The sequence below is a fragment of the Lissotriton vulgaris genome, chromosome 5, assembly GCF_964263255.1.
Source record: "Lissotriton vulgaris chromosome 5, aLisVul1.2, whole genome shotgun sequence".
NCBI lineage: Eukaryota > Metazoa > Chordata > Amphibia > Caudata > Salamandridae > Lissotriton > Lissotriton vulgaris.
Genome location: NC_141693.1, coordinates 355,232,363 through 355,250,718, shown reverse-complemented (window position 1 = coordinate 355,250,718; position 18,356 = coordinate 355,232,363). Strand labels below are relative to the sequence as shown.

Genomic DNA, 18,356 nt, shown 5'->3' with positions numbered 1-18,356 from the left:
CTTTTTTTCTCCATGAGTATTTCCTTTCTCATATAGTAACCTAAGGGATACTCTTTGGTCTTCTCAAGACCTAAAGCCCACCAAACAATACCTGCCAAACCTTGGACATAGGCACTTTTAATCCCCAACTCCAGCGTTAGTGCTTAGACTGATACTGAATTGTTACAAGAAATGAGGCTTCCTAAAATCTGTCCCTCTACTTTATTTAAAAAACACCATCTAGAAATATCTGTAAACTCCACTGCATTTAGTAGAGTAGCATGAATTTTTGCCTAATGAACGGATAGACGATGGGAGAAATGTCTTCTACCTGTAGCCTTATAAAATGCTTCCTTACACATATTTGAAATGTGATCACTAATACTTAGGGTAATGCACATTATTCTCCCAAGAAAGATAAATATCACAACCACTTTCAATTTTTGTGAACCCAAATACCATGGTAAGGGTGCTTATTTGACCTTTTTCTAACCATGTATGCAGGGAATTATGCTATTAGAGGAAATAATTTGAGATAGTGTGCATCAGTGTAATATTACAATGCCCCTAACCAACCATTAAGACCCTTGGGAGTAAGGTCCAAAATCACTGTCGTCTGCATACATAAGACATGAAATTGGCCGTCCCCCAATATCTGAAAGAAACACGTTAGTTGTATATTCCTTACTTTAGAATTACCCCAGGCGTCAGAATGGATCCGGAAAGTTTTTCGTCAGCAATACCTCTGCGTGTCGAAAGGTGGCGTCGGTCGGCTCCGCGTCTGTTGTTGGCAACGTGTCCCTGGACTCACGTCGCTGTAGCTACTTAGACGCCGCCTCATGCGCTCTGACGTCAGTTCTTTCTTTTTCTGCGCCAGCCAGCGCAGATCCGGGAAGAGGGGTACCTCCAGTCACTTTTTGACTGACTTTTTATCGACTTGTGTCGACTTCTTTTTGCGCGACCACGACCCCAAGTCGTGCTCAGACAGCTGGTCAATGGCGCCGAAGGTTTTGCCGGCGCGGTCCCAAAAGCTGCTTGAGCACTGGCAGTCGGCTCCGCGGAGCCACCATCATTCGGTTCAAAGTCTTCGCACTCCGGTTCGGGTAAGTCTAAGCATAAGTTGAAGAAGCATTATCGCTGTTCGACTTCTCCTCATCAGTCGGCCGACCTGACGAGGGACACAGGTAGTGCCCTCCTGCGGCTCCGCGCACGGAGCCCGAAGAGTCGACTCTGTGTTTCCCTACCTTTCCGGGACCCGGAGCGACTCCCGCCCAGCATCGTATGTTCTACGAGGCGATGCATGCCATCTTTGGGCGGCCCAAACCCGTCGGCGGGCCTTCTGGCTCCGCAGACTCGGTTGGGGGGGCCTAGGCCTTCTCCACCGGTGGCTCCGGCGCCGCGGGCCCGGCCCCCCTTGGATCCAGGCCTGGATTCGGATCGGCTGACCTGATTACGCCTCCACCGGCGCCGCTTCCTCCGGCACCACTACCGCGTTTGACGCCTGTTGGCCCCCTACCCCCAGCCGGCCTCCATCCCGACATGGACCCGGACCGGTGCCGAGAGGCTTTTTTATGCCCGTGTTCCCTCCTGGGTCGGTTTCAACCAGAATGGCACCCAGATAGTGAGGAGGAGGACTGGGAGGGGTCAGGTGACCCTCTAGCTGACCGGGAGAGTGAACAGGACAGGAGGGAGGAACTGGGGTATACCAGTAGTTTGGACACCTCGTCTGACCTTGGCATATTCTCTTCTCCTACCGTGGCTACGGAGGAGGGAGCGTCGTATGTAGTGGTGTTGCGTAGGGCGGCTGAGGCGCTCAACCTCTAGCTTCTTACGGTGGCGTTCAGGACTAACCTCCTGACTGAGGTGCTTCAACCGGCTCCGAGATCTTCGGATCCCTAGCTTCTGTTAAATGAGGCCCTCACCGACATCCTTTTGGTCACATGGTCCAGACCCAACACAGGGGCTCCCTTGGACAGGAGGTTTGCCAGACGCCACCACCCGACTCCAGGTGACCCACTTCCCTTTCCCAACACCCCATCCCGGAGAGCTTGGTGGTCCAAGCCTCCAACTCCACCTCCAAAAGCCCCTCCCCTACCGCTCCACCGAAAAGGGTATCCAAGAAGCTGGACCATCTTGGAAAGAAAATGTTCTCTTCCTCCAGCTTAGGACTGCTTTCAGTAAACGGTAATCACCCATTATTATGGAGGCTTTACTCCGCATACCATTACTTCGCATGCATTACAACGCATGCTATGTAACAACGCGTAACCTTTACTACACAAGTTGTTACATCTCATGCGTTGTAAAAACGCATGCGTTGTAATGGCTAAATAATGGTGCTAGTCACTCACCGCTGGTTGCAGGGTTTTCTCCCTGCCTGAAGTCTGATGACCTGGCGGATGAAGTCTGATGACCTGGCGGATGAAGTCTGATGACCTGGCGGATGAAGTCTGATGACCTGGCGGATGAAGTCTGATGACCAGGCGGATGAAGTTGGATGACCCGGCGGACGAAGTTGGATGACCCGGCGGACGAAGTTGGATGACCCGGCGGAGGAGGTCGGATGACCCGGCAGAGGAGGTCGGATGACCCGGCGGAGGAGGTCGGATGACCCGGCGGAGGAGGTCGGATGACCCGGAGGAGGAGGTCGGATGACCCGGCGGAGGAGGTCGGATGACCCGGCGGAGGAGGTCGGATGACCCGGCGGATTAGGTCGGATGACCCGGCGGATTAAGTCGGATGACCCGGATGTGCGCAATGAAAATTATGGAGGCGTCGGCAGGGGGGAAAGTGCCTGGGAGCGGCCCATAGGGTTCCTCACCTACGAGGAGGACATCAGGAGTGGTAAGGCCGGGGCGTTGTCCTAGTGGGAGGGTCGTGCAGGGGGTAGTTTGTTTTAGGTTTTAGGGTAGTGTACTTGTATTTGGTTTACAGTAGTGTTGGGGGTCATGACGGTAGTATTTGGGAGTAGGGATTGGACTAGGGGTAGGGGCATGGTCGTGCTGGGGGTAGTGTGTTAGGGTTTAAGGTAGTGTTGTGGTGTTAGTGTAGGGTAGTATTTTAGGGTTTAGGATAGTGTTGGGGTTCGTGAAGGGTAGTGTTTGAGTGAAGGGACCGGACTGGGGGTAGGGGCAGGGTCGTGCTGGGGGTAGTGTTTTAGGGTTTAGGGTAGTGATGGGGTTTTTGTGTATTATAGGGTAGTGTTTTAGGGTTTAGGGTAGTGTTGAGGGGTCGTGCAGGGTAGTGTTTGCGTGTAGGGACAGGATTGGGGTTCGGGAGGGTTGTGTAGGGGTAGTGTTTTAGGGTTGTGGTGTCGTGCAGGGTAGTGTTTTAGTATAGGAAGCGGGCTGGGGGAAGGGGGAGCATCGTCTACGAGGTAGTGATTTAGGGTTTAGGGTAGTGTAGTCATGTTTGAGTAGTTTAGGGTAGTGTAGTGTTTGGGAAGTGTTTGAGAGTTGTATTTAGTATTTAATGTAGTGTTGGGTTAAATGTCTGTTTTTATTACTAGGCAAGTTTTTAGTTTGCATATATTAACAGTTGCAATGTAAAGGTATGCAACTAAAAACTTGCGAAGTAATGGTATTTGCTATGAAAAAATTCATACTAAAAAGCTGCGAAGTAATGGTATGCGAAATAACGAGTCATATTCTCCGTAAACACCGCATGTCTCTTGGGCTGTTATTCCCACTAGGTGTGGGGTACGGTGGCGCATGTGCTGCCTCAATGTCCGGAGGAAGCGCAGGAGGTGCTCTCCCAGGCTGTTGCCGCCGGGAGGGATGCAGCAAAGTTTGAGCAATGTTCTGGGCTGGGCACATCCGACTCTCTGGGCAGGACCACTTCAACATCCGTAGCGCTTCGTCGCTACGCCTGGATGAGGTTGACTGGTTTTTCAGGGGATGTCCAGAACACCTTGATGGACATGCTCTTTGATGGCAGTCACCTTTTTGGCGACAAAGCAGACAACGTTCTAGAGAGTTTCAAGGACTTGTGGGCTACGGCCAAGTGCTTGGGCCTCTCCACACGCCCTGTGCAGTCTGCTTTTCGCCCCTTTTGTGGCTACGGAAGGGGTGCCCCGCTACGTCCTGCCCAGAGCCACAGGCTGCAGCAAGTTACTCAACCTTGGCGCGACGGGGGACGTGTGAACAACAGTTGTGATTCCGGGGCCAGCAGGTGGGCCAGTCCACCAACACCCCCCCCCCCAACCCCCCACCCCCCCCCCCACCACCCCCGCAGTAGCCTCTAAACCCTTCTAGTCTGACCTTTCAGGCCCATCAAACACCAGTGAGTGGCAGGATCCGCCATCACCTCCCCCACTGGCACACCATGACGTCGGACATGTGGGTATTGCAGACAGTCCGAAGGGGCTACTCCCTCCCCATCGAGACTACCCCTCCAGCCATGCCACCAAGATACCATAGCATGTCATGGAGGATCATCTGGCTCTTCTCCAGCAGTAAGTTACGGCTCTCTTGGCCAAGGGAGCCATCAAGCGCGTTCCTTGCCCAGAAGTCGGTTGTGGTTGTTACTCCCACCACTTTCTGGTCCCCAAGGAGGACAAGGGACTGCATCCTATCTTGGATCTAGGGACGTCAACCGCTTCCTGCGGAAGCAGAAGTTCAAAATGTTGACACTTGCTCAGGTCTTGTCTGCCCTCGACCTGTAAGACTGGATGGTAGCGTTGGACTTGCAGGACGCTTATTTTCACATCCCCGTCCTGCCGGCCCACCGGCGTTACCGGCGGTTCGCTGTAGGCCACTAGCATTTTCAGTTTACCGTACTCCCCTTTGGCTTTACCAGCGCCCTTCGGGTGTTCACGAAAGTGATGGCGGTGGTTGCAGCTGCGTATCTACGCAGATCAGGGGTGTCAGTCTTCCCCTTTCTCGATGACTGGCTGTTGAAGGCGGGCTCTCCACAGGCAGTCTTCTCCCGCCTCCAGACTATGGCCGACCTCCTGCATTCGCTGGGGTTCTCCATCAATGTCCGAAGTTATACCTGATTCCCTCTCAGAAGCTCCTCTTCATTGAAGCGGTTCTGGACACAACGCGGTTTCTGGTCTATCCTCCCGAACAGCGAGATATTCCGGCTGTGATTCTGGTCTTTCAGCCTCTGTCCCGGGTTTTTGTCAGAATTAGCCTGAGGCTGCTTGGCCTCATGGCCTCCTTCATCCTGCTGGTTGATCATAGCAGATGGCATATGCGGGTTCTGCAGTGGGACCTGAAGTTCTAGTGGGCGCAGCATCAAGGGAATCTGTCCGATTGCGTCCAGATCTCGGAGGGCAATGCACAACAATTGCAGTGGAGACTCACGAACCGGGATTGGGTCAACGGCAGATCCCTCTCCCTTCCCCAACCAGACCACACAGTGGTAACAGATGCGCTCCTTCTGGGATGAGGCGGACACATGGGAGAGGCGGAGATCAGAGGCCTCTGGTCTCCGGGTGGAGTCCGGGCTCCACATCAACCTTGTGGAGCTTCGGGCTATGTCTTGCACTAAAAGCACTCCTTCCCTCTGTCCAGGGAAGAGTTGTGCAGGTGTTCACGGACACCACCACCGCCGTGTCATACTGCAACAAACAGGGTGGGTCGTGGACCCTATGTCAGGAGGCCACCCCGCCTCTGGACATGGCTGGAACATCAGGCCATATCCTTGGTGGTTCAACACCTGGCACGTTCCCTGAACGCCAGGGCGGACAAACTCAGCCGCAGGTGCATGATGGATCACGAATGGCGTCTTCACTCGGAGGTGGTGCAAGGTCTCTTTCGGCAGTGGGGAGAGCCTTAGTTAGATCTATTCGCCGCCAAAGAGAACACGCAATGTCATCAATTCTGCACTTTGGAATTTCCAAGGCAGCACTCGCTAGGTGACGCTTTTCGCCGCGAGTGGAGTTGCGGTCTATTGTGCACCTTTCCGCCTATACCACTTCTGCCCAGAGTGCTGAAGAAGATCAGGTGCAACCGGGCCCAAGTCACTCTTGTGGCTATTGATTAAGTACGAAGAGCCTGGTATCCGAGCTACTCAACATGGCCATCCATCCTCTGATCTGACTTCCTCTTCGGGAGGATCTTCTGTCACAGCAGCAGGGGACGGTCCTCCACCTGATCCTGTCCAGCCTCCACCTCCTTGCGTGGAGATTGAGCGGAAGCAGTTGACGTCATTTGACTGCCCCCCCGAAGTTTGCAATATCATCTTGGCAGCCAGGCGTCCCTCCACTAAGACGGTATACTCCTGCCGGTGGAACAAGTTTGTGGCATGGTGCACAGCAAAGGCTGTGGATCCCCTTTCTGCCCTCTTTCTGAGGTTCTCTTGTTTCTTCTTTCTCTAGCCCAGCAGGGCTCTGCTCTGGGCACTGTCAAGGGCTATCTTTCGGCCATTTCTACCTTCCTTCGGCTTCCAGATCAGCCTTCTCTTTTCAAGTCCCTGGTCGTTAATCGCTTCTTGAAAGGCATAACTCATCCCTTTCCTTCTATTCCTTTTGTTGTGCCTCAGTGGGACTTGGATCTGATTCTAACCTATTTAATGTGTGCTCCCTTTGAGCCACTTCACAACTGTCCTTTGAGGCTTTTGACTCTCAAAACTGCATTCCTGGTTGCCATCACCTCTGCCAGGCGAGTGAGTGAGCTCCAGGCTCTCTTCAAAGCCTCCTTTTCTTTCTGTGCATCCGGACAAGGTTGTCCTCCGAACCCGTCCATCCTTTATGCCAAAGGTTTTCACTGCCTTTAACATTGGACAGACCATCACTCTGCCCACCTTCGTTCTGCCTCCGCATCCTTCCAAAGAGGAAGAGAGGCTCCACCCACCGTCTGGACCCAAAACGTGCTCTGTCTTTTTACCTGGGCCGCACAAGACAGTTCTGGGTGGATAACCATCTCTTTGTTGGCTACCTGGGCGCCAAAACAGGTTGGGCTGTACCCAAACAGACTATCTCTCGGTGGGTCATTTTGTGTATCAATGCCTGTTATTCTCTGGCGAAAATGGAGCCTCCAGGTGGGTTGCACGCCCATTCCACTAGGGCAACTGCAGCCACTACTGCTTTAGGCAGAGGAGTTCCTCTAAGCGATTTATGTTAGGCAGCTATGTGGGGATTGTTGCACTCCTTTACGAAACACTACTGCCTGGACAGTCAAGTCCAGAGAGACTGCTTATTTGGCCGTTCTGTTCTCCAGGACTTTCTAGTGTAGTGTTGGTTCGCAGACCCACCACCGGGTTTGGTATTGCCGGGGTATCTATTTTAAGGTAAGGAGTCTATAACTAACGTGTTTCCTTCAGATGAACAAGTTACTTACCTTCTGTAGCAATATATCTGTAAGAAACATTAGTTATAGATTCCTTACCGCCCCACCCATTCTCCCCGTTCTGCAAACTGATTGTTAGGGTTAAGGATATCCTTTCAGGGCCCTATTTTTGTGCACCAGTGGTCAGTGTCTTGCATGGTTCTGCATTTCTGGTGCGGAAAGTCGTGTACAGAACCGACGTCTGAGAACGAGGGCGGCGTCTAAGTTGCTACAGCGATGTCATTTTTGCGACACTTCGGACGTGGAGCTGAACAATGCCACCTTTCGACGTGCAGAGGTATTGCTGACGAAAAACGTTCGGTATTCTGTCTGACACCTGGGGGTAATTCTAAGGTAAGGAATCTATAACTAACTAATGTTTCTTACCGATCTATCGTTAACAAAGGTAAGTAACTTGTTCATTAGGTGGTAAACCCATACTTGGTGAGAGGGAGATAGGCATGTTTGTAATGCAAAGAGAGAAAAGAAGTGGAGCAATGCAACACTCCTGCTTTAAACCATTCTTTGTTGGGATCTCCCGAGAGAGATTTCGATCCGCACCTAACAAAACTTGGCAACATGTGGCAAAGTGGACGGCAATAATAAGGTGTATTTAGCTTCCGGGAATTCCAAGATCTGACAACTTCTTTCACAGCACCTCAACTCCAAAATGCAATACGTTTTGGTCTTACATGGGCATGGGCCAAGGATTCCTTGGGATGGCCTGGTCTAAGATTAGATAGGGGTATTTTGATACATCATCTCACACCCAACCCTGCTTCCAGAAAAACCTCCCTACTCAATAAGAGAGGGAGAGCACTACATCCTTCTCTGTCATTGCTCAGCTTGAGCCCATGGTTCAGAGAAAACTTACATTCAACATCCAGGTGCTCACATACAATGGGTCTCTGCTGGCTGAGAAGTTCCTTCTCTAGAACAGAGTACAAGACCAAATGGCAGAGTTCCTGTTAGTGGGCACTAACAAAGAACATCTTCCTTCTTACTTGCATAGTAGATGTGATTTGTTTTATATTTGCACCTCCTTGCTTAAACTAGGATGTAGCTTGGATAACTGGAAGACCATCCTTGCAGCTCATGTAGTATACTGGAACAGAGATGAGGAATCCTTCTGTATGGCTACCAGGACGTCCAAGTGATATTTAAGGGACCTCATGCAAATGTATCCTTTGGTCAGGTGTGTCTCTGACCTATGGGTCTGGAATATGAATCTTCACAGAGTGATAAAGCCTTTTGAGAAGGTGGCATCCCACAACAGGAAGCTTGTGTTGTGGAAGATAGCATTCTTGCTGGTGATTAAATTAACGAAATGCATAGGAAGAGTAGGATAAAGTTGCGTTCATGGAAACTCCATTGATGTTATCCTGTCGGCTCGTTCCCATTATCAGAGCCGCCTCGCTAGTCCCTCTGACGATGGTCAGGACACTCACCAATCAGCTCCTTATGTTAAAAGGAAATGGTACGGACATGTGTACTCCCGGGAGTTGGCCCTGCTGCATATCGGCTCATGCATATATATGCTTGACTGATGCTCAATGTCTTGTACTAAAACACGCCACATTAGTGCAGGGGTATCAACAGGTTGATATTGTGAAAAGTCTACGAAGTAAGAGTAAAGGAATCACCATAAAAGTAGCTTTCTTACTGAAGTGCTGGATAGGCACAGGGTTACAGGGTTCATTACTTTTCCTAAGGGATTATATGATATAATAAACTGGGACCACACAATGAAGTAACTCGGCAAAAGCTTAAGCTTTGCTTATACACCTGAAATGCTGAGTTTGTGTGACTATATGTTCCTTTTAGGACCCTATTCCACACTTTCCCCGTCCCTCCGGTTTTAACCACCGTTTTAAGACTGGTCACTCCCAGGGCAAAACCGTGCAATGTCTTAAATATTTTTGCATCAATAAGTCGTCTCTTTTTTAACCATTAGATTTTTGTTGATTTAAATCTGAAATGAAATTGGATTAAGGTATTTTTTATATCCAACCCGCTTTTTTTCAAGCAAGAACCTTTCTCCAAGCTTTTCCTCAACTGTTTCATGTGCACCATTAGGACCTGCTGCCTCTGAAATTTGATGCCATGTTATTTAGTGTGTGAACTGCACCAAAGATTCCTATTGCTGTATCCTAACAGTGCACCAAAGTAATTCAAAAGACCTGAGACACACTGCATCCAAATGTCCTCTGCACAGATTGGCAAACTTGACTGATGGTAACTAATGCAAATTTACCATTCTATGAAGGTGTCCAAACTGTAAAATAAGCACAGACACCGTAAAATGGACTTTCCACTATTGTTTAATAATTTTAGCTTTGAGCAAAATGCAGTGACTGGTGCAAAATGCAGTGAAATGTTTGCATGTTTTCTTCCAAATACAAACTCCATCCTCAACACCATCTTTTTTGTCTCTTAAAAGGTTTGTGACCTGTACAGGAAGTATGTTAAGGTGCCATAAAATGTATACAGTAGAAGTTGAGGAGAAGTAGTTGTAATAGATTTTCTACACGTTTCCTTAGTTTCTGTCTTTCTCTGATCTATGCTTCGCGCTTCCATTTCTATATGGTGCATGACTAGGGTGCGCATGACCATCGAAGGCCATGTAAGTGAGAATCAGGCCAACAAAGAATTAAGTCAAATGTTGATGAATGTACTAATATTTTGGATTCTCAAGTGAGTGAGGAAACTGGTTATTGCACAGAGGTTTTAAGTTGTAGTATCACAGTGATAACCCAACGGTTAAGAAAACGTTTCCCCAAAAACGCTTCTTTGAGCATGCTTTGAGAAAACAAAAATATGAGAAGCCGTGTGATCACGGACTATCCTTTAAGTTATTTCCTTCTTGCATCTGAAGGAGACATTGTGATTTGTGAAAATTAAGGCGCTTTACTGTTCGTTCTGTTGGGGCTTGTAACATCTTCAGTATCTTTCTTGTCTGGGTCCCTTCTGCAACACCCTAATGTTAGCAAGATAGGGCATCACGTTTGAAGCCCTGCTTAAGCCCGCCTAAAAACCTTCCTATACTGCTTTCTGTTGGCTGTAGCATTGTTCTGACTAGCATTATCAGTTTACGTTCTACTTGGTGAAGATATTCGATCCTGTAGTGCAGTCTCTGTACCCAAGAGTGTATGGAGTTAGTGACCATTCCTAAACAAGAACATAAGACCATGTCTCCATAAATACTTGCTTTAAATTCACTAACCAAATGCATGTTTCAATAATATACCTGATTTGTATTCCTAATCTAGAAATCTAAAATGTTGTTCTGCTTTGTTTGGGGTGCGTGCCATTTATAGACTTTAGGAATGGTCGTCATACGGTGGGGTTAAGAAAAGGTTTCATATGCGAGGACGTGTTCTCTGTTACTTGGATATCCATGGAGACTTTGCTTTTGAAAATGTAAGGCATGTGAGCCCTTCAAACGTTTTGTCTGGACTTCAAAGTTTGACCTACGCTAACACTATATGTATTGTACTGTTAAAATGTACCATTGCACAGACCGCAATACAGCTCTTTTCAAATAGAAAAATGTGTCTGTAATTTAGGAATGTCTGATACAGTATCGTGCAGAATATATTTGAAAATGGAAGTGTTTTTTCTTTTCAACAAGGGTGTTCATCTTGTGTTCAGTAGAGTCGTATCCATGCCAGATTTTCATGAGATATTTGTTTATAGTGAACGGTAAAAGCTCTCCTTTACATAGTCAGTGGTGATACTGAAATCTGGCATGGGCCCATCCCTCATTGCCATACATTGGATACCCATGGTCCAGCACTAGCTTCACAGATGTTGTTCGTGGTTTGTTTATTTTACCATTGAGCTTTGGGAACGAAGCTACATTGATGGACCTTGCGGTCCTTAATCTATACTAGGCATGTGAAAGCCATCTGGTTAAATGTAGCCCACTGTGAGCTTTAAATAAGATATCAAAGTCAACATTTCTATTTTTGATTGTTAAACGTGTATGAAACAACCAGCTTTGTGTGAAGTGCTGCTCATCCTTGGTTGCAAAGCTGAGCCTTCTGCCAACTCTATCCATGTGGATAACCTTCCAAGAAGGTTTCCTTAGATTGTTGAGATGTGAAAGTGGCGCTAATGCTCTGCCAAATGCCTAGAAGTATTAATGGCTTCCCATCAGTATATAGAATGTGGACAAGTAAAAGCTGGATATCCCTGCTACTCCCGCTCATTACAGGACCTGGCCTGTCTGCGCCTGTGGCTGACCAGCACTTTCACACATGGTTTATTTACAACGACCTCAATGGCAAGGCATATGTGCATGCAATAACGTAGTATCCTGTTGATGGCAGTTGGCATTCATACAGCACCTTTTATCCACACAGGATCTCAATGCGTTTTACAAAACAACAGGAATCCCATCACAGCCCCTGAAAGTCCAGGCTCCTCTGAATTACGTCAAGGTTTTCCACTCCATCTTTCTATTGCATTGTTCTGTTTTCAAATTGGCATGATACTGTTATTCAAAGTTTGTTCAGTGTATTAGCGTTCACTGTCACCTCCAAGCAAATGCCCATATGTTTTTTTTTTCAGTTTAGCAAATATAGCGGTGATCTCTATTCTATGCATGGGCAATTTTGTCTCAACTTGGCAGCATGTGATAGTATGATTATAACCTGAACTGTATAGTGGTGTAGTGGTGTACTATGAATAACCTATATCTATATTTAGATATATGTAGATCTATCAAATTTGTATGAGTTGAATTGCGAAGGATCCTGTAAATCAAATTATGCAAACTATATGGAGAGTTAACTTGCATCCTGCCCTTCTTTTCTCCATACTCGTCCAATGTCCATATCAACTGAGAATTGGACATATCGTGCATTAAGGCAGATTAACTAAAATATCTGCTCAGACTCTTTGGGGTCCTGCGCACAACTGATATTCACCACCTAAAACAGCATTGGCTTATGTACCCCATTTTCTTTTCTTTTACTTGGGCTGACTGTTTAAGCACTTGTCACAAGTAGCGTTCATCTATTTGCAAACGTTTCTTTGACATTTTTCAACTGGCTACATTTCTCTTTATTATCTTCTTTTCTGTCTTTGCCCTGAATCTCCTATCCTATTTGTGCCTATCTTCTAGGCTGCAAGGGCTGCTTGGATGGCACATAGTAGTTTCGTGCAGCTCCCACTTCCAGATTCTGCTTGCAGCACCTGGAACCGTAACATCCCTAAATACTTGTTCTGTGATTCTCCTAAGGTTAGGTTTCTTGACAGGGCTGCACAAATGGGTGGGCATTTTTGTCAGCCTTTCTCTGTGGGATTTTCAAGACGTTAGGAGGTAGCAGAGGGTAAGCTGTTTCACTCCCACTTATACTGATCCTGCACTTCCAATTGATATAGTTTCCGGACAAGCGATCTTGTATCAGGGCAGACATTTTGAAGTCACCAGAAGGTTGTTCTTCCGCTTGATAATGCTGGAATTAGGCCAAGGTGTGATCCAGCTTAGCACTGGAGCTTTCTCTAAAGAGTCTTCAAGGCCTGTCACTGGGGCATTCCCTGAATTGCCAATGTAGATGCACACTGGAAATCCTCTCAACTTGTCTATGTAGCCTGATAACAAGGTCTACAGTGATTTCTGAGCCCAAGTGCATTTCTTATTTAATAGTAGTTTGTCAAAACTTTTGGGGCCTCAGTATGGGGTTGCTTCCACAATTCGGAACCCTGTTCTTTTAAAAACTGATACAAGGCAGAAAAAAACATATTAAGGTTGCCAGGATTCTTTTTCCTGAGTCTTGTGAAAAAGTGTGCAAGCTGCAAAAACAAATTGTGTTCATTAACAACCCATCCAGGATCTTCCATAATGTTGGATCCAGTTATGGAGACACTTCAGCCTCTCTTGAGTCACAATGTGGATCAGATCCTAAAGCCATATCTCATCTTCACCTAAAGCTTGTCTGTTTGATGCTGGACTGCAAGTGTCTTGGAGGACTAGGCAGAGTACTTGCATCACACTGTGCATTTGTGGTTTTGCTCCCCTAAAGTGTCTGCCATGCCTGAAACATGGAAGCAATGCCTGCTTAGCATGCTATGCCTCCTGTGTTTATCACATAAAAAAGGGATGACTCCATAATGTTATTTGTTCTTGTAAAGTCTCCTAGCATAGCTCTCATTGCCCCAGTGGCTTTGGTTAAGGAGTGTTCCCCCAATTGAGGTGGGTTGTTGATAGAGCTGCCCATTCTGGTTGTGTTATGTCTCTTGTCAATGCCGGACTATTGTGCCCAAAAAGGGATGAAGCATTTATAGCCCTTGGTAGCAAATCAATTTGTCTCCTCACACGTCAGCAGATTTGCGTTGCTGAGCAAAACTGAGGCACATTTCCTGCTTCATTAAAAAAAGTTTAGTTAGGAAATGGACTGAATCAAATAGCTTCTAGATGAGATTTGACTGTACTACATCCTTACATTTTAGCCGATTAAGCTAAGAACCTCTGATGGCATACACTCATAGACCTACAATGAAATGACAAAGTTCCAGAGGTCTGTTCTAAATAGGTTGAAAGATTTTGGTGTGAGCAATCCTTGTAATTCTTCGTGACTGCACCCTGATCTATGTGTATTCTTGCTTTAGAGAAATGACTCTGGATATTGCAACTTGCTGATATTAACATTTACTATATGTTTGCCTATCAATGGAAGTACAAGTTTTTTGAATGAGCTTGCAGCATCCTAGGATGGTGAGCTTTGAGAAACACAGGCCTTTGAAGGCTAAGTCTATTATTTTATTTCGTCCCCATATGCCCTTCATTGGTGAATCCAAGGCTGAATGGTGTATATATATTTACATGGATTTGAGACTTCTTTAAATTCAGAGCTCCTTTAGAATAAACCAACCGAAGAGGTTCTTTATATCAGCGTCCTTTGTTGGCCACAAGGAGCAGAGTTGATTCTCAAATCCCTTCAATCAGAGACAGCCATATTCCTGTAAATGGGATTAGGTGGAAAGTGTCAGGAGTTGCAGATTTCCTCCAGGCTTGGAAGTGGATTCGCTAAAAAAAACCTCAATTCTGTTTGCCATTTTTCTTTAGCCATCATAAACTCACCAAATCTTCCAAGATGTGATGTTCTCAAAATGCGAGCTATAAGGTAAATGTACAGTTTCCCAGCATGGACTATGATGCTGATGGCCCCCTGTATTCGTGTAGTTTTAGAAAGACCTCTCTATTTTGCATGCCCTGCATGCAGTTTCATTTAGTTTGGCATTGGAATCAAGAGACAAACCCCTGCACATTGGTGATTCCAAACCCCTTGGAAATTAAGAATTTTGTGGCATGGTGGCCTTCAGAAAACTTCTCAGTTAGCAGTGAACTAATTGTTTTGCGTAGGACACATTTGCCTTAATACTGTGAGAAACACTTCTTATGGTCTGCAGAGGAGTAAGCTTTACATGTTGCTGTGCTTAATTTAAAAAGTCATATTTTGAGAATTGAAAGCTTTTTTCTATTCATTACCAACAACAAATACTGTAGTGTTTTACAACCAACCCAACAGATACAGTTGTCTGAAATCTAAATTCCATGGGTGAGATTGCAAATAAAACAATCTTAAGTACCTGACTGGGAATATGAGTTGGGAGGAAGTTGTCTTAGTGGTTGTCATGTATGCAGCTGATTTTAGAATAGCTTTGTACTGTGATGCGAGGCCTGTGGCATTTTGGTGGTCAAACACGTTCTCTCAGGTAAAATATGTAAATGGGGATGCTATGCTAGATCTTTTTGCCTCCAGTTTCAATCCAAATTTTGATCTGAGCAGATAGACAAAAATACATTTGAGGCGGATGTATTAATCATCTGAGCACTCCCCCGCCCCCCAACCCCTGTGTAATCCAGCAATTCATATTTCCCTCTTCGACCAGAGGTTTAGTTCTCCAAACTTTGCCTTTACCACTGAAATGGCCATGAAATTTTATTAGATATTAGTTTGTAATCATCTTGGAGTATTTAAAAAACATGTAGTCTCTCCAAGTGGATAGAAAACAGTCTGTATAAGTCCCATTACCTGTTTGTATTACCTTTGATTATGTGTCGTCCTTTGCCTCGTACCCAGTGAACACATTTTCTAGTTAGAACTGTACAAATCCTATCAGGCTGCTTTCAGTATCTTTAAGGATTTCAATTGGGAAAGTATTTCTTTCAGAGTTCTGTTTATAAGTAATATTTTCATGGCCAGATTCGTTTGAAGACCATGTTTTTATTATAATATTGTTTCAACTATTCTGGCTTAAATAGCTACTGAAACCATTACTTTACTGACATGTTTCTCACCTTTGTTGGATTTAAGCCAAGCATTAAACTGCACCAGCTGTGTCCTCTTTGTTCTGATCTCCTTCTGGTACATGGCCAATGTGGCAAGATAGATATTTGAAGTCCACCTTCTTTCTTTCCTGAAGTTTCCTTTGAATTTCCTCTGAATCAGGAATTGTTTCTCACTGCATTCTTTGTGAATCCTTTCTTGCATACCAAACGGACCCACCACAAGCTGCCGTGGACCCTCACATTTTATTAAGCTATTAAAGACTGTCTGTTGGGGTTGTCATACATTTAGTCCCAACCCAGGCATACAGAAATCTACCTTGTAGTGCCACACTATGTGTTCCACATGGCATATGTTTTCACACTGCCCATACCTTGCCACCACAGTAATGTGCTGATGATTTGGTAGGCAGCCACTTGATCTATTTCCTACGTTCTGTATACATTGTGCTTTAGTTTCAAATCACAGGCTCAGTTTTGTATAGCCATGTCAAGAAATATTTTGCTTGGTATCTGCAGATTCCATCATAGCTGTTCCTCTCCCCGCTTCTGGATTTCCAAGAGTTTTTAACTAGTTGTGAATTTTTCGGGTGGTCGATTGAAATGCATGCAATCTCCTTCCTCCGAATGACCCATGTATCTACATTTGCCTTTCCTTTATAACTTAGTCCAGGTAAAGTGATGTAGATCAGAGGATTGGCCATTTTTAGTGGGTGGGACCCTGGTTCTGACAGGGGCAACTCATGTGGATCGTATTCCAATGGAATCTGTTTTGGGTGTGCACACTCTGGCCTGTCTACAATTGGTACAAATGCACCTGTGAGTCTGGAGGAAAGTTCTCTGAATGAGTAATAACACAAAGGACATGGCAGTGAGTGCTTGTGCTAATTACCACTTCAATTTTATAGGACACTTTGACAAGCTTAGATGACACATACGGCACAGGAAGTAAACATGACCTTCATCCTTGCTTCCTCCGGTTCTCACCATCTTGGATTGTTCCCAACATAATCTTTAAAGGGTTTGACCTTCAACTTGCTGTCGGTTCCTAGTGTTACGGTAGTTTGATCTTTTTTTTTCAAAACTGTTTTAATTGAATTGCAGAAGTAAACATCCATAGTGCTCCGAACCCCGGAGGGGCGGTGACTACAATCACGGTTCATGTTGTGCGATACATTTAATGAAAACGGTAGTTTGATCTTTGGAATGGATTCCATAGCAGACAGTGGTCAATTTGCCTTGCACCATCATACCACGTGTCTTAGCAGCCATTCTGTTAGTTGTCTTTTTCTCCTGTAGATAAGTTGAGCATCCTTGATGGGGGAGTATATCTATCCGTACACTGGTTTTTGCATGAGGTTTGTTAGTTTGTTTTCATGCAGAAGGCTGTAGTAACTTTGTTTTCCTGCGATCTTGGTACTTTGTTTGTTATAAAATGCAATTCCGTCTCCAAGTATCTAAAAACTTTTGTATTGTATTATATAGTGCTTACTACCCCTGATGAAGCATTGAAGCGCTTGTAGATGAGCAGTACGCTGGAGTGCCTCGTGTTTCTCCAATTATTCGTTTTCCCGGTCTCCTCTTTCACAGTCCATTGATTGCAACCTTTTTTGCAGCAGTTAACCTGTGGATTGTTTGCCTCTGAACTAGTCTACTGTATCGTATGTAGTCATTAGGATTTTATCACGCTCGTTATCAATTTCTGTGGCCTTGCTGAACTCTTAGCAGGCCGGACTTTTTTTTACTGCACTTTTCACAGTGTCTTACTGAATTGGGTCACAATAGTCTTGCACCTTTGGTGGGTTTCTGTAACGATACGTTTTTTGTGTACTGCCTTGTGCTTGTTTATAAGTTTCCAATTCTCTGTTTTCCAAAGTATTTACCCTTGAGTTTTGGGAGTAAAACATTAAGAATCCTACTTTGTGAAGTTTTGATCTGCTCTTCGTTATTCTTTCAAAACTCAGGTTTAGTCTTTTTTTATCTGAAGTTCCTCTTAAATTTCAAAACTTTTACCAATAACAGGAAGCGAAATTGATTTTGAAATTGATCACTGCTTGTTTAATGAAGGAGAGGTTGACTGTTTCCCCTTGTTTCTTTAGGTTGAGGTCCATATGGCAATCAAATCTCTGCGTGTTATTGTAGTTATCATTTCCGCTTCAGAAGTCCTCGAGGTTTTCTCTTCATTGTGGAGCCAATGACTGTGGTGGAAGCTGGCAGAAAGGATGTCTTGTATTCTGTACCGTTTTTGGAGTCCCTTATTGATCATGTTATGCAGGGTTGGGTGGTACCAAGTATAAAACAAATTAGTGTTTTAAAACGTTTATTAAATATTTTGTGTCTGTATGTGAAAAGTGGTGCTTTAGGACATTGCTTGCTGCTGGAGGGGGCAAGGGCAGTTAACACTTGAGAATACATTTTCATTGTTTTAGCAAGAACATCACTCCTGGAGATTTACTAAGCAATAGTGTGCCTGTATCTATCTATCGATCGATATATATCAGAATGGTGAAAACCTGCTTGCATAACCAATAGAGGAATCATGAAATAACCATATTTTATTGCTTATGCTCACCATATCCTTCAAAAATATCCCTCTGCCAGGGCCGATAACTGCTTTAAGCTATTAAGAAGTAATACCTAAACCATTGGTCAGAAAAAGGAAAAGTGCTAGAATTTCAGCTACCATGACATGTTGATGTCATATTGGCTGCGGGTAGGGCTGTCTTTCAAGATGGTGACAATGTTCGGTAAAAGCGCTTTCATTAAAATATTGCAGGTAGGTGACATTTATTTGTATTGCTTGCACTGTA

At 45.5% G+C, this 18,356-nt stretch overlaps 1 protein-coding gene across 28 annotated transcripts in view; it reads left to right on the top strand.

Moving 5' to 3' along the window:
• Nucleotides 1-18,356, top strand: part of EIF4G3 (eukaryotic translation initiation factor 4 gamma 3) — a 1,432,461-nt gene that overhangs the window by 389,224 nt on the left and 1,024,881 nt on the right. For 14 of the 28 annotated variants that reach the window (XM_086921641.1, XM_086921643.1, XM_086921639.1 and 11 more), the window contains one exon: nucleotides 11,615-11,692. The exons of the other annotated variants lie outside the window; for them this stretch is intronic. In XM_086921641.1, the coding sequence (XP_086777767.1) occupies nucleotides 11,615-11,692 (78 nt within the window). The remainder of the gene's footprint in view (nucleotides 1-11,614; nucleotides 11,693-18,356) is intronic. 28 annotated transcript variants of the gene reach the window in all.